Below are 13716 nucleotides of genomic sequence, written 5' to 3'. Positions count from 1 at the left end.
TCTCTATTTCATTTATTTCTGCTCTGATTTTTATTATTTCCCTTCTTCTACTGATTTTGGGCTTTGTTTGTTCTTCTTTTTCCAGTTCCTTTAGGTGCATTTTTAGATTGTTTATTTGAGATTTTTCTTGTTTGTTGAGATAGGCCTGTATTGCTATAAACTTCCCTCTTAGAACCGCTTTTGCTGTATCCCATAAATTCTGGCATGTCGTATTTTCATTTTCATTTGTCTCCAGGTATTTTTTGACTTCTTCTTTGATTTCTTCGTTAACCCAGTCGTAGTTCAGTAGCATTTTGTTTAATCTCCACGTATTTGTGGCTTTTCTGATTTTCTTCCTATAGTTGATTTCTAGTTTCATACCGTTGTGGTCAGAAAAGATGCTTGGTATTATTTCAATCTTCTTAAATTTATGGAGACTTGTTTTGTGGCCTAATATGTGATCAATCCTGGAGAATGTTCCATGTGCATTTGAAAAGAACGTGTATTCTTCGGTTTTTGGATGGAATGCTCTGTATATATCTACTAGGTCCATCTGTTCTAGTGTGTCGTTTAAGGCCAATGTTTCCTTATTGATCTTCTGTTTGGATGATCTATCCATTGGTGTAAGTGGAGTGTTAAAGTCCCCTACTATTATTGTGTTACTGTCTATTTCTGTTTTTATGTCTGTTAATAATTGCTTTATATATTTAGGTGCACCTACATTGGGTGCGTAGATATTTACAAGTGTTATATCCTCTTGTTGGATTTTTCCCTTGATCATTATGTAGTGCCCTTCTTTGTCTCTTTTTACAGTTTTTGTTTTAAAGTCTATTTTGTCTGATATGAGTACTGCTACCCCAGCTTTCTTTTCATTGCCATTTGCGTGGAGTATCTTTTTCCATCCCTTCACTTTCAGTTTGTGAGTGTCTTTAGGTCTGAAGTGTGTCTCTTGTATGCAGCATATATATGGGTCTTGTTTTTTTATCCAGTCAGCCACCCTATGCCTTTTAATTGGAGCATTTAGTCCATTGACGTTTAAAGTAGCTATTGATAAGTATGTACTTACTGCCATTTTTTAACTTTTTTTTTTTTTCCTCAGTGTTTTAGTAGTCCTTCTCTGTTCCTTACTTCTTCTATACAGAATTGATGGTCACTTTAGTTTGACCTCTGTCTGAAACCTGTACTCTTTAACTACCCTCCTGCCTCCTTTTATGTTTTTGATATCATATCTAACCTCTTTTTTGTGCATTTGTGTCCATTACGTTCTAATCGTGGAAATAGATAATTTTTCCTATTTGTGGTCTTCTCTTTTCGCCTTAAATCAGTCCCTTTAACATTTCTTGTAACACTGGTTTCTTGGTGACAAACTCCTTTAATTTTTGCTTATCTGGGAAAATTTTGATCTCTCCTTCCATTTTGAACGATAACCTTGCTGGGTAGAGTATTCTTGGCTGTAAGTTTTTTCCTTTTAGCACTTTAAATATATCGTGCCATTCTCTTCTAGCCTGTAAGGTTTCTGCTGAGAAGTCAGCTGATAGCCTTATGGGGTTTCCTTTGTAAGTAACTTGACATTCTCTTGCGGCTTTTAGGATTCTCTCTTTATCTTTAATTCTGGACATTTTGATTATGATGTGTCTTGGTGTGGGCCTCTTTGGGTTTATCTTGTTTGGGGCCCTCTGTGCCTCCTGTACCTGGATGTCTGTTTCCTTCCTTAGGTTAGGGAAGTTTTCATCTATTATTTCTTGAAATAGATTCGCTGCCCCTTTGTCTCACTCTTCTCCTTCCGGGATACCTATAACACGGATGTTAGTGCGCTTGATGTTGTCCCAGAGGTCCCTTAGACTGTCCTCACTCTTTTTAATTCTTTTCTCTTTTACCTCTTCAGCTTGGGTAATTTCTTCTAGTCTTTCGTCCAGCTCACAGATCCGTTCTTCTGTATCCTCTACTCTGCTTTTGAGTCCCTCTAATGAATTTTTCATTTCCAGTATTGTATTCTTCATTTCTGATTGGTTCTTTTTTATATCTTCCATTTCTTTGTTGACATTCTCACTGAGTTCATCTATTCTTCTCCCCAGATCAGTGAGCATCCTTAACACTCTTAGTTTGAACTCTCTGTCGGGTAGATTGCTCATTTCTGTTTCACTTAGTTCCTTTTCTGGGGTTTTGTCCTGTTCCCTTACTTGGAATGTATTCTTTTGCCTCCTCATTTTGCCTCTTTCCCTGTGCTTGTGTCTACGTATTAGGTAGGTCAGCTACGTCTCCTGCTCTTTGATAGGTGACCTTATGTAAGTGATGCCTTAGGAGGCTTCCAGTATGCTTCCCTCAGTTCTCAATGTTCCAGGGGTGGCCCCTATGTGGGCTACGTGTATCCTTCTATTGTGGCCTGTTAGCTCTCCCTATAGGCGCCCAGGGAGGCTGAGTTATGCTCCTGGCCAGCTTTTGTAATGCTCAGCTGCTTGTAGTTGTTGTGGGCCCTTCAGTCTCTTTATCAGGTGTGGGGAGCCCCAGCACAGTTGGCTGTAAGTTCTAATACCACATTTGTGTTGCAGTATTTCTTTTAAGTGAGTAGGCCCCCAGTGTGGCAGGTTGTTAGGCTCAGGGCCTTACAATTGCTGTAAACCTCTAGCCTATTAGGTCTCTTGTCAGCTCTCTGAGGATTGCAGCTGGGTGGGGCTGCCCTCAGGCAAAGGAGCACCCAATTGTTTCAGGCTTTGGAAGATGGGGCAAACCTCCTATGTGGGTCTTTGAGAAGCACAAGTCTTCTGCAGCTGACAAGCCCTGTTGCCCACAGGTCCACACACATAGTCAACACAGTCCTGCCCCGTGTGAGCATCCCGACCTCCCCAAGCGGACCCAGTCTCTCCAAGGCGGGAGCCCCACACACTCCGCCACCACCCCACACTCTCCACCCGCTCCTTGTGCACACCCTGCCCAGCTCAAGTCAGCTCAGTTGCCAGGCTGCAGAGCATCCAGTCACCAATCTATGCAGGCCCACACGTTGCCTGAGGGCTTGTTGTTGGGTGGGGCCCGTCTCTAGGGTGGGCTACCTGCCCTGGCTGAGCTGGATTAAATCGGTGCTCTAGCGGGTGGAGCAGACCCTGGGCTAGCAGGTCTCAGGGAGAACTCCAATGGCGTCTGTGTCAGCACGCTCACACCAGGCCACAACAATGGCCGCCGCCAATGTCCCAGTCCCTGGAGAGGTCTCACCCCTCACCGAGATGCACTCAGGGCCTATTAGGTGAGTCTCTTGTCACCGAAGCACTGTGCACCTTTCTTTCTGGTGATTTTAGGATGCTTTCTGGAACGGGTGAGTTTGTGCGCTGGCCCTTTAAGAGCCAGTTTTAGTTTCTTTGTGAACCGGGTTTTCTGGGGGTGCTACTCAATGCCTTAGTAGCAGCAAAGTCAGATATTATGCCACTGGTGTCGATTGTGCTGGGTCCACAAAATGCCCACAGCGGGGGCGCTCCCCGACTCAGGGTCCCGCGCCTCCAGGGAGGCTGCGTACCTGTGAGCTGCTCCCGGCGGCTGTGAAGCTGGCGGCTTGTGAAGGCGGCGTTTTTCCTCTCCAGAAGGGAGTCTCTGCCTCTTCTACCCCAGTTAGGATTGTCCGTTGTTGCAGGAGTTCCTCTCATCCAGTTTTCAGTTCTGTCTCAGGGGTAATTTTTCCACGAGTAGTTGTAAATTGGCTGTGTCCACGGGAGGAGGTGAGTTCAGAGTCTGCCTACGCCGCCATCTTGACTCCGCCCCAATCTCCTTTTGATTTTTGTGACCCATTTGTTTTTAGAAGTGTGTTGTTTAATTTCTTCATCTTGATAGATTTCCTAAATTTTTCTTTTGTCATTGATTTATAATCAATTGCATTTTGATCAGAAAGCATATAAAACATGTTTTCAATCCCTTACATTTTATTGAGACCTGTTTTCTGTTCTCACATATGGTCTGTCATGGAGAATGTTCTGTTACTGTTGTGTGGAGTGTTCTATGTATGTCTATTAGGTTTATTTTTTACAATGTTGTTCAAGTTTTCTATTTCCTTGTTTCTCTTCTGCCTTATTCTATTTTTGAAAGTGAGGGTTTAAAGTTGCCAACTATTATTGTCGAATTGTCTATTTTTCCTATTAATTCTGTCAGTTTTTGCTTAATCAATGTGTGTGTGTGTTTATGCTACTTAGAATTCTGTTATTTGGTGCATATGTGTTTATAATTATTCTGTCTTGCTGGTGAATTAACCCTTTTATTATTATGAAATGTCTCTATTGTTAATAACATTTGTTTTTTGTTCAAAGTCTGTGTTCTTTAATAATAATATAGCTATTCCAGCTCCCTTATTTTTTTTTGTTCTCCTTCAACATATTTGCATCTTTGAACCCAAATTGTGTCTCCTCTAGATAGCATACAGTAGGTTGTTGTTTACAACCAATGTGGTGATCTCTGCCTTTTGCTTGAGTTGCTTATTCCATCCATATTTAATGTTATTATTGATATAATTGGATTTACATTGGTGATTTTGCTTTATCATCTGTATAGTCTCATCTCTTTTTCCCTCAATTCTTCCTTTATTGGCTTATTTTCTATTAAGTACATATTTTGTTATAAAATCTTAATTCCTTTAATGATTTTAAATGATAGTTTTTTGAACTTTTTTTGGTTGCTTTCAAGATTACAGTATACATTTTAATGTATCAGAATCTACATCAGATATATACCTACAATTATAATCTAATAAAGAAACGTTACTCCTATATAGCTCCATTTTCCCACTTTTTTATTCTATTACTGTTACACATATAATATCTAGATATGTTGCAAACCCAACAATACGTTGTTATAATTATTACTTTGTGTAATCTTGTATATTTCAAAGAGCTGAGAGAAGAAAGTAGAAAAGTATATATTTATAGCGTTTTTAATATTAACCTTATTTAACCTTTTTGTTCTCATACTTTCTATCTATGGATGAGTCATTCTGTGTTATTTCCTTACTCCAAACTCCAGTATAGCTTTCTTCCTGCCTCTTTTGTGCTGTTATTATCAAATATATTACATTTCTGTATGTTATTATACCAATGATACAATTATTTACATACTGTTCTAAGCAGTTCTCTTTTAAATCAGCCAAGAAAAGAATAAATAAGTAATTATGCTGTCTTTGGCTTGCTTATTTGTTTATTTATTTACCTTAACTTTACTGGAACTCTTAGTATTTTCATGTGGATGTAAATTACTGTCTGATATCAGTTACCACTTATTTTCATCCTGGAAAAGTTTTCCTTTAGTATAAGGCATGTCTCCAAGCATTGAATTCTCTGTTTTATTTATCTGGGAATGTCTTTAATTCATCTTATTTTTTTGAAAGGTAGTTTTTCTGGATATAAAATTCTTGTTTAATACCTTTTTATATTTAGCACTTTGAATATGTCATGCTATTGCCTTCTGGCCTCTGTTGTTTCTTTTGAAAAGTCAGTTTTTAGTCTTATTGGGGTTCCTGTATATGTGATGAGTCATATATCTCTTGCTGCTTTCAGGATTTTCTTGTTGTCTTTGATATTCAACATTTCCACTATAATGTGTCTATTTGTGAATTTCTTTGTGTTTATGGTACTTGGAGATTGTTAAGCTCCAAGCTTATTGAATATATTTCTTACATTTCCTGAAGGGCCTCATTACTCCTTATTTTCTTACTATGAACATTTGGCTCATTTACGTTGTAGGCCTAACCCCTTAAGGCATTTTTGAGTTTTAGTAAGATTGTGGACATGAATTGAGTTTGAATCACAGTTCCAAGAAAGTAGGTCCACATAATAGAAGGATAATAGATTATTTCCCTTCCTCGATATATGTGATTTCAATATTGTCTTGATTGGCACTGATCTTATGATTTCTTGAAAGAATATTAACTGTTAACCAATGATAGTAAAACATCTCCAGTTTACTCTCCCATAGCACAACTTGTACCTTCTGTACTCTAATGCATGCTACCTATACTTGGTTGAATAATGGCTACCTAAAGATTTCAAGTCCCAATCCCTAGAATTTGTAAATGTTAACTTGTTTGAAAAAAAGGATTTTTTAGATGTAATTAAATTAAGGATTTTGAAATTAGGAGATTACCCTGGATTATCTTGTTGGTCCCCTAAGTGCCATCATATAAGATGTCTTATAAGAGAGAAACGCGCAGAGGAGAGACTTACCAAGGAAGAGAAGGCAATGTGATATGGCCTCAAGCCACGGAATGCTGACAACCACCAGAAGCTGAAGAGGCATAGAATGAATTCTCCCCTGAGTTTGCAGAGGGAGTGCAGCTCTGCTGACATCTTTGATTTGGACTTCTGGCTTCCAGGACTATGAGAGAATAAATTTCTCTTGTTTTAAGCTACCCGTTTTGTGGCAATTTGGTACAGAAGCCACAGGAAATTAACGTAGGACTCTAAAAATGATTTATTTGATATTTATTTTTCTATACCAGGCTGTAAACTTCACAAAGAACTGTATTATCTGTTTCATACACCTTGATAACTCCCGCACCTAGCAGAGGGCTTGGCAATATTTGGTCTTTGTGGGATACTTGTTGAAGGAATGAATAAATAGGCTGTGATTTCTACATCACTCATAGTTTACTAAATGTACAAAACTACTGTATTTCTGGTTATTCAGCAAAGGAACTGAGAGAAAACTGTACATATTTTATGACTGGGAGAAAAGAAGGCAAAGTTTTCTGGGTGGTTTTGCTGGAAGGTAGTTAGATTTTGGATTTCCAACCTGGGAAAAGCAGATGTTCTCTGAGGAGTACAGGGTAGGCCTGGGTGGTGGGGGGACGTCTGAAGTGGTACTTCCCAGCCACTGTCCTCTAAGCTGCAGCAATTTTCCAGGCTGGCCACCGCCTTGCTTCACGCAGCTTCTCTGCACTCTCACTACACATTGGTCTTGCATCACAAGGCAATGAAGGATTATCCAGATGCGGCCAGTATAGAAGAAGAGATGGCTCAAGATGTTAAAGGAGAGAAGTGAGAAAGGTCTGAAACCTAATGAGGAACCGCATGCATTGTGGTTAGTTTGTGGAGAATGGAGATAATGATGAAGGAGCACTTTAGATGTAACAATGGTGAAACACCTTACTGTTTGGCCTTTTTACAACTCATATATATATAGTTATTTAAATATGCTGCTTTAGACACTACTACTACTTCTGAGGCCTATTATAAATTAGGAAAAAACAAATAAAATTCTAAGTAAAAGCACCATGTGACTTGCTTTCAGTTTTGCAGTGAGTTCAGTCTTCGGGACTACTGTTCAGAGGCTTTTGCCTTTTGACTCATTGACTGCATAAAGATTTTGCTTAGATTACTCACCCTCTTGTGCTGTATACCAGCATTAATGGCTATGTCATGTTACTTCAGGTTATGCCTCAGGGTCCAAATAAGAACATTGTGTGTGTGTGTGCATGCACGTTCATGTTTATGTTTGCACACAGGAAACCCTTTAACGTAAGATTAAATTTCTTGTCTCATTTCAAACATTTTTCGTTCTCTATTATCTCTGGGAACTTTTGGCTCTTTGCTACATTTCCCACCACCATGGCTTATGCCCTGCTTGAACTTCCCACCCACAACAAATTCTATTTCTTCCAAGAAGCTACTTCAGCAAGAGATGATATCTTTATTCTCTGAAGTCATCTAATACATTGCTTATATTTTTATCGTGATCATCAAAATGACAAAAGACACCATTTATATGCCAACCATTGGGTTACATCCATTCCATATGTTATTTCATTTAATTCTTACAATTCTGTGAAGTGGGCTCTGTTATCTCTGTTTTCCAGCTGAGAAAACTGAAATTTAGAGAAGTTTAAGTGATCTGCACAAAATACACAACTTCTAAGTGGAAGATCCAGTTCACACCTAGATAATTTCTAGATCTCACATTTTTAACTTTTAACATACTGTCCGTTAGTCTAATACTGATAGCACAGCAGATGCATTTCCTTTCCTAGATTATACGATATTTAAGGATAGAGATTCCATATTATTTCTTTTATTTCTCTAGTAACAACTTCCAGTACCCAGCAACTCAACAAATATTGATTGGATGAATGAATCCATATCTAAAATGAAATTATTATATTAAAAAATTACTAAGCCTTAAGATATATTTTAGAATAATTTAAGAAAGGTATATTGATGGCTACAAATAAGTCATTATAAAGCTTTTAAAGCTTTAAAAAGGTATTTATAGGTAATTGTGATTAACTATGCCAAATATCTTTTTTCCTGTTTCTTCAAGTTCTATATGTAAATAATGTATAAAATAATGAGATATTCATTCACGATTTTTTGAAGTTTCCTATCTAGATGATTTAGTTCGGTTTATCAAAATGTTTTTAATCTACTTTATGTGTTAACTTTATGTGTAAAATGCACGTTTCTTTATTAATTTTGTGCCCTTTTGGTTTTGTTTCCAGGATGGCGTAGGAGTAGATGAGAAGCTGTCTTTGCGGCGGGTAGCTGTGGTTGAAGATTTCTTTGACATTATCTATTCGATGCATGTGGAAACAGGGCCGAATGGAGAACAAATTCGGAAACATGCTGGACAAAAGAGAACTTACAAAGCAGTAAGTTAAAAAAAAAAAAAAAAAAGAAAAAAAAGAAAAGGCATGCATTTTGAAATCTGATATTATATATGCTTGTTAAAAGTGTTAAATAAATATTCTATCTTCAGCATAAATTAGACCATCCCATGGTCACACCCAACATTTAAACTATTATTATTACTGATTCTATTTTGTTCGGATGTTCACTAAGTCTATTGCATATAATTTAAATGTCTCTAGCATTCTCATTTTGTTTTCTTTAAATATACATAAAATGTGGTAGTCCCAGTCAAATGCCCACAAATGGGAAGATGTATATGTGTTATATATTCAATTTATAATATATATTCAAATCATAATATGTGAATTATGGACTGGAACGTATGAACTTTTGTACTACCACTATTGTCTTCACATTCCTTCCCCATCAAATCATGTTAATATGTTCAGGTATTTCCTGTTTAAAACTTATAGTCACGTGGATAAGAAAATTTTATGTACTTTTTTTATGGCACCTTATGTAAATACATTTGTCCTGAAAGGTATGCATTTCTTAATTTTCCAGAGTAAGCTATTAAAATATATGTGTTATTTTCATAGATCTAATGCCCTTGAACATTTAAAAATGAAAATATATAATGTGTTTGTCCTAAATTATGTGGAAAACAGTTTTAATTATCTGTTACATATTGAAATATATATATTGTCAAAATGGAGTTATATTATTTCTAAAGTTTCTAATTATACTTACAGTTTGCTCTAGACACTTTAATCTAGCTTTTTATTTAATTAAAAATTTTATGAAATCATCTTACTATAGATATTTCATCCTTTCTAGGAAAACTGAACAGTAAATTATTCTTTTCCAATATGAGCAAAGTGTACATCAGAAGTACTTTATCAGAAATCAGAATAATATCCTTTTTTAAAATTCTTATTGAACTTTGCTTTTGGCTACCTTTATATTAACTGTTTTCAGCTGTATTGATATACAATATCAGTCTGGATCCATTTTTTTTTCAGATACAGAAAAATGTGTGAAATGCTCAAAGTTTCAAATACAGGTACATATGTTTGAAAATTAGCTACTGAGCATAAGAAATAGCTTCTTTTCCATAACTATTTTTTGCTATATTTCCAGGGTCATATTGAATCTTTGTAGTTGCATAATAACCCCTAATACATGTTGTATTTATCTCTCCTTCTCTATGGTTTTGTTTCTTGGCTGTTTCCAAATTGCATGGTTTGTGGGCAGGCACTACTGTAAATTTCCTTACATAATTCTGCCACATAAACTTTCTTTTGACTTACATTTCCTAGGAGACATTCTTATCATGGCTAATGACAATGACCTAGCTTTTTAAGACATTTTTATGTAGACTAATATTAATGAACATACTCATTTTGCTTGTCTCCTAAGCCACAGTTGTATCTCTGGATATTAATAGGAAAAAAAATTGTATATTGATCTACTAATATCACTAACTGTGTACTCTGATGATAATTCATTTTCATGAAATAGCTACCTGAACTTGATAGGACTTTGTAAGGTAGGACTACATAAGTTCAGTTTTATTAAATGAAAACAAACAAACAAACAAAAAACAGGTGGCTTCATTGTTAGTAATAGTGTGGCAGCCAAATAGGTTTAGGTGCCAAAAGCAATTTAAAATGATGTAATCTTTGAAATGCACTTATTAGAGACCTTTAATTAAAATGGAAACATGACATAGACCCAAATCTCTCACCCTGTGTTTTCTTACGTGAAATGTAGAGAATCTGATCCATTGCCACTATGCATGTTAAACACTTCCAGTAAATTGATAAACATGTTTCCAACGTATATCGTTTTGCACTGACATTATGAAGACATTTTCTGCATTTTGGGGTACGAATACCAACTTTGAACATACAAGTAGTGTCTGAAACATCATTCATTCCCTCTGGAAACATCCTATTTTAAGATCCTTCTCTTTCCCAAGTTTATTTTTTATTCCCACACAAAGTGTTCTAACCTTTTCCTAATATCGTGAAGGTTCTTTTTGGCCTAACCTTTGCCTTCTGGTATCTCTCAATTGAATCCTAATTAGGAAAATCTCCATTTTATGGAGTAGTAATACATCATAGAAAAAAAAGGAATTACTGCAATGCCAGCAAAATTGTGTCCGTGACTCTACAATGAATTTAAGTCTAACGTTAAAAATTAATATAAATGTTCAATTGATGGGGCATAAAACTAAAGCCAATTTGAAGTGGAATGGTTTAGTGGTATTAGGACCCTAGACTGTGGGGTCAGAGTTTAGTTTTCAATACTAATGCTGGAATTGGCTTGTCATTGGTAGAATTAGCTAGATACCTATTGCAATTATAATGGTTCCCATTAAGTTTCAGATGTTTTCCTACTTCTAACACATTAGCTCATAGAGCATGCATGATTATGTTTATTGACCTTCTTTTTCTCCCTTTTCCTACATGGCCAAGAAACCATACTTATACAACTAATCATTAAAGCGTGTCATATCGTCTTAATAATATTATCAATAGATTTAGTGGTCATTTTATTTACTTTGCCTTTTTTGCAAATCGTTCTATGTTTTCACTCTGCAGGAAATGGTGGTCCTTTAATATTGGATTAACTTTTGAATGCTACTTGTTTTTACCTATCTGCAGTATATCATTCCTTGAAATATCTAGGCATTATACAACTTAAATTTTATTGCAATTTGATCTAACTATAGATAAAATTGGAGGGTGTTTATTCTATTGCTCATGAGTTCTTTAAAAAATCCACATAAAATGACACATTTTAGGAATATGTAAAGGCTGTCATAATTATCATTTTCAACTATTGTTGAATCTTAGTGTCTTTTAGGTCTTTTCTTTTTTCGTATTCGTCCCTGTCTATATATTAACTGTTACTGGTGCATTGAATGTGTTTCCTTCAATATGTTTGACTACGGTAAACTCTTGATTATCTATATTAACAGAGTGGAGAAAAGGTGTGGGTCATTCAATTATCACTTATGTTTGAACTTACAATATACTTTTGTACTGAAAATTGAAGGCAGGTATGCTTCGCAATTTGGAAATTCACTTCAAAATTAATGATGTAACATTATAAAAACTAATGCAGGGTGTTGTCTTGTCCGCCAGTCCTTAACTCTTCTCAGCTTCTGCCTGAACTCCACCTTCAGGGAAGACACCACTCTACTCTGGTTGTCTTTATCACTTTGTGTTCTATCACAGGCTAAGCACAGCTGCCTTCTCAGAAACGTTTCTTAAATCAGGGTCCGATTAAAGGATTAAGTTTCAAAGCTCCTTCTTGCTACATGTAAAATTAGAGTAACTGGTGGAAATCCAGGAACTCAGGGGGAAAGTCAGTGTTTTCAATAGAGAGAACAGTCTGCATATATATATGTGTATATGTACACACACACACACACACACACAACTTGTAGTGTGATACAGTAAACTTACATGTATTACTCACATGTATAGCTGCCAATAATTACATTCATTTAATTCAGAATGGAGAGCATATGCTATAGCTGAAAGAAAATAGGCTAGAAGCCAGACAAACTCAGTTTCAAATATCAAACCTAGCACTTCCTATCTGTGCCACTTTTGGCAAATCATTTACTTTTTTTCTCTTCCTGGTTAGAGGGAGATAACGATATACATGGTGTGATAAGATAAATGAGTTAAGATGCGTAAAGTGCTTGGCATATGATAAACTTTTGAATAATGTTATTTCTCCTTCTTTATCCAGTCACTACTCATGCTCCAGGTAGAAAGACGAGCAGGACAATTAACATAGTTCTGTCATTACCCTCATTATAATTATGGATATAATTTCCTCTGCCTGTCCCGATGCCTCCGTGTTGGGAGATAGGAATAGTAATAACTTATGCATTCTTTTATGTGCATCCTGTAGATGTCCCTATCCCTGGAAGTCCACAGTGTAACTTTGATTCAAGGTTTGACTGGGCTGACGGAAGATGAGAAAGCAGGCCAGAGTTCCTATGTTTAGGAGCTCCCTGCTCGATGAAGTTTATGAGAATTTCAGTTATTTCATTTGTTTTTCCCAAAGTTTAAGTCTGTTAATTTAATTTCAAACTAATTTTCTGAAAAATTGAAAAACTGACTTTCTTTAAAGAATTTGCTTTCAATAGGAATCGAATAGTCCTTTCCAGGGACATACTGTAGAAAAATAACATATCATGCAGAACTTCTACATTCCTACTCTGAAAATTAAAAAGGACAGTCTTTATTCTATCAGATTTAGGACACTTAACCTTAAAACTTATAGTTAGCATCATTTTTGTCCTCTTCCTTTTATAAATGCTTACTGGTTTAGCATCTGTATCTCTAAATAGGATATTTTATCTTGCACCAGTTTCTGCTAGTTTGTTACGTAAAAATTCCCAGAATTCTTGTCAACTTATAATGAGACTAATGAGCAAAATTTCTAGCCATGTGGTGTGAAAAAGTAGCACTAAACTAAAATTCAAGAGTTCCAAACAATTCATTTAACCTCTTTTTGGCTTGGGCCACAGTTATGAGGGAGCTGTATTTCCGTTTTCTTCAAACTCCGAAGGAATAATACCAATGATAATGGTGTGTATGGGGCCATTACTGTGCTAAGGGACACAGTAAAGATAGTAACCAAAGTGAGTAAATTGGTTGGCAACAGAAATGTTCAAACATAGTGAATGCATCCTGCTCTTATAAAAGCAGATTGGCTGATAAGCATAGCATAGAGGTAGAACATTTTCTCTCCATTATTATCTAGAGAGTTCTCCTAAAAAATAATGATGATGATGATAAGAACAATAATGAAAAAGATCTGTAGTCATTGGATTTCATATTTCTAGGATTTTAAAATAGCAATCAAAGAAGAAAGGCCATAAAAATGACTCTCAAGTGCCAGCAGATTTTTACTGCTCTCCATTTTTGTTACAAATTTTGCAGTAATCTGAACCATGTTGTGAACAGGCGGCTCCTTAAGTTATAATATGACTTACACTGCGGCACAACAGATGTGACTACACCTTGCTGCGTTTATTCTTGACTTGCACATGATGACTTTGCTACATATGCTGTTTGTTTATTTATTGTTTTTCTTCTGCATCTTTGTCGTAAACAAA

General features: G+C 36.1%; 1 protein-coding gene across 2 annotated transcripts in view; it reads left to right on the top strand.

Moving 5' to 3' along the window:
• The first annotated feature begins 3154 nt into the window (after window positions 1–3154).
• NOL4 (nucleolar protein 4) overlaps window positions 3155–13716 on the top strand; it is a 288315-nt gene continuing 277753 nt past the window's right edge. The window contains exons 1-2 of one of the 2 annotated variants that reach the window (XM_087439118.1): window positions 3155–3217; window positions 8441–8590. In XM_087439118.1, the coding sequence (XP_087295244.1) occupies window positions 8519–8590 (72 nt within the window). In that variant the 5' untranslated portion in view covers window positions 3155–3217; window positions 8441–8518. Of the gene's footprint in view, window positions 3218–8440; window positions 8591–13716 lie in introns of those variants that run through there. The other variant, XM_014781317.2, reaches the window with a different exon arrangement.

The sequence above is a fragment of the Ceratotherium simum genome, chromosome 14, assembly GCF_057802395.1.
Source record: "Ceratotherium simum simum isolate JZ-2026a chromosome 14, ASM5780239v1, whole genome shotgun sequence".
Lineage (NCBI taxonomy): Eukaryota > Metazoa > Chordata > Mammalia > Perissodactyla > Rhinocerotidae > Ceratotherium > Ceratotherium simum.
Note: the sequence above shows the minus strand (reverse complement) of the source record. Positions and strands in the feature narration are given on the sequence as shown.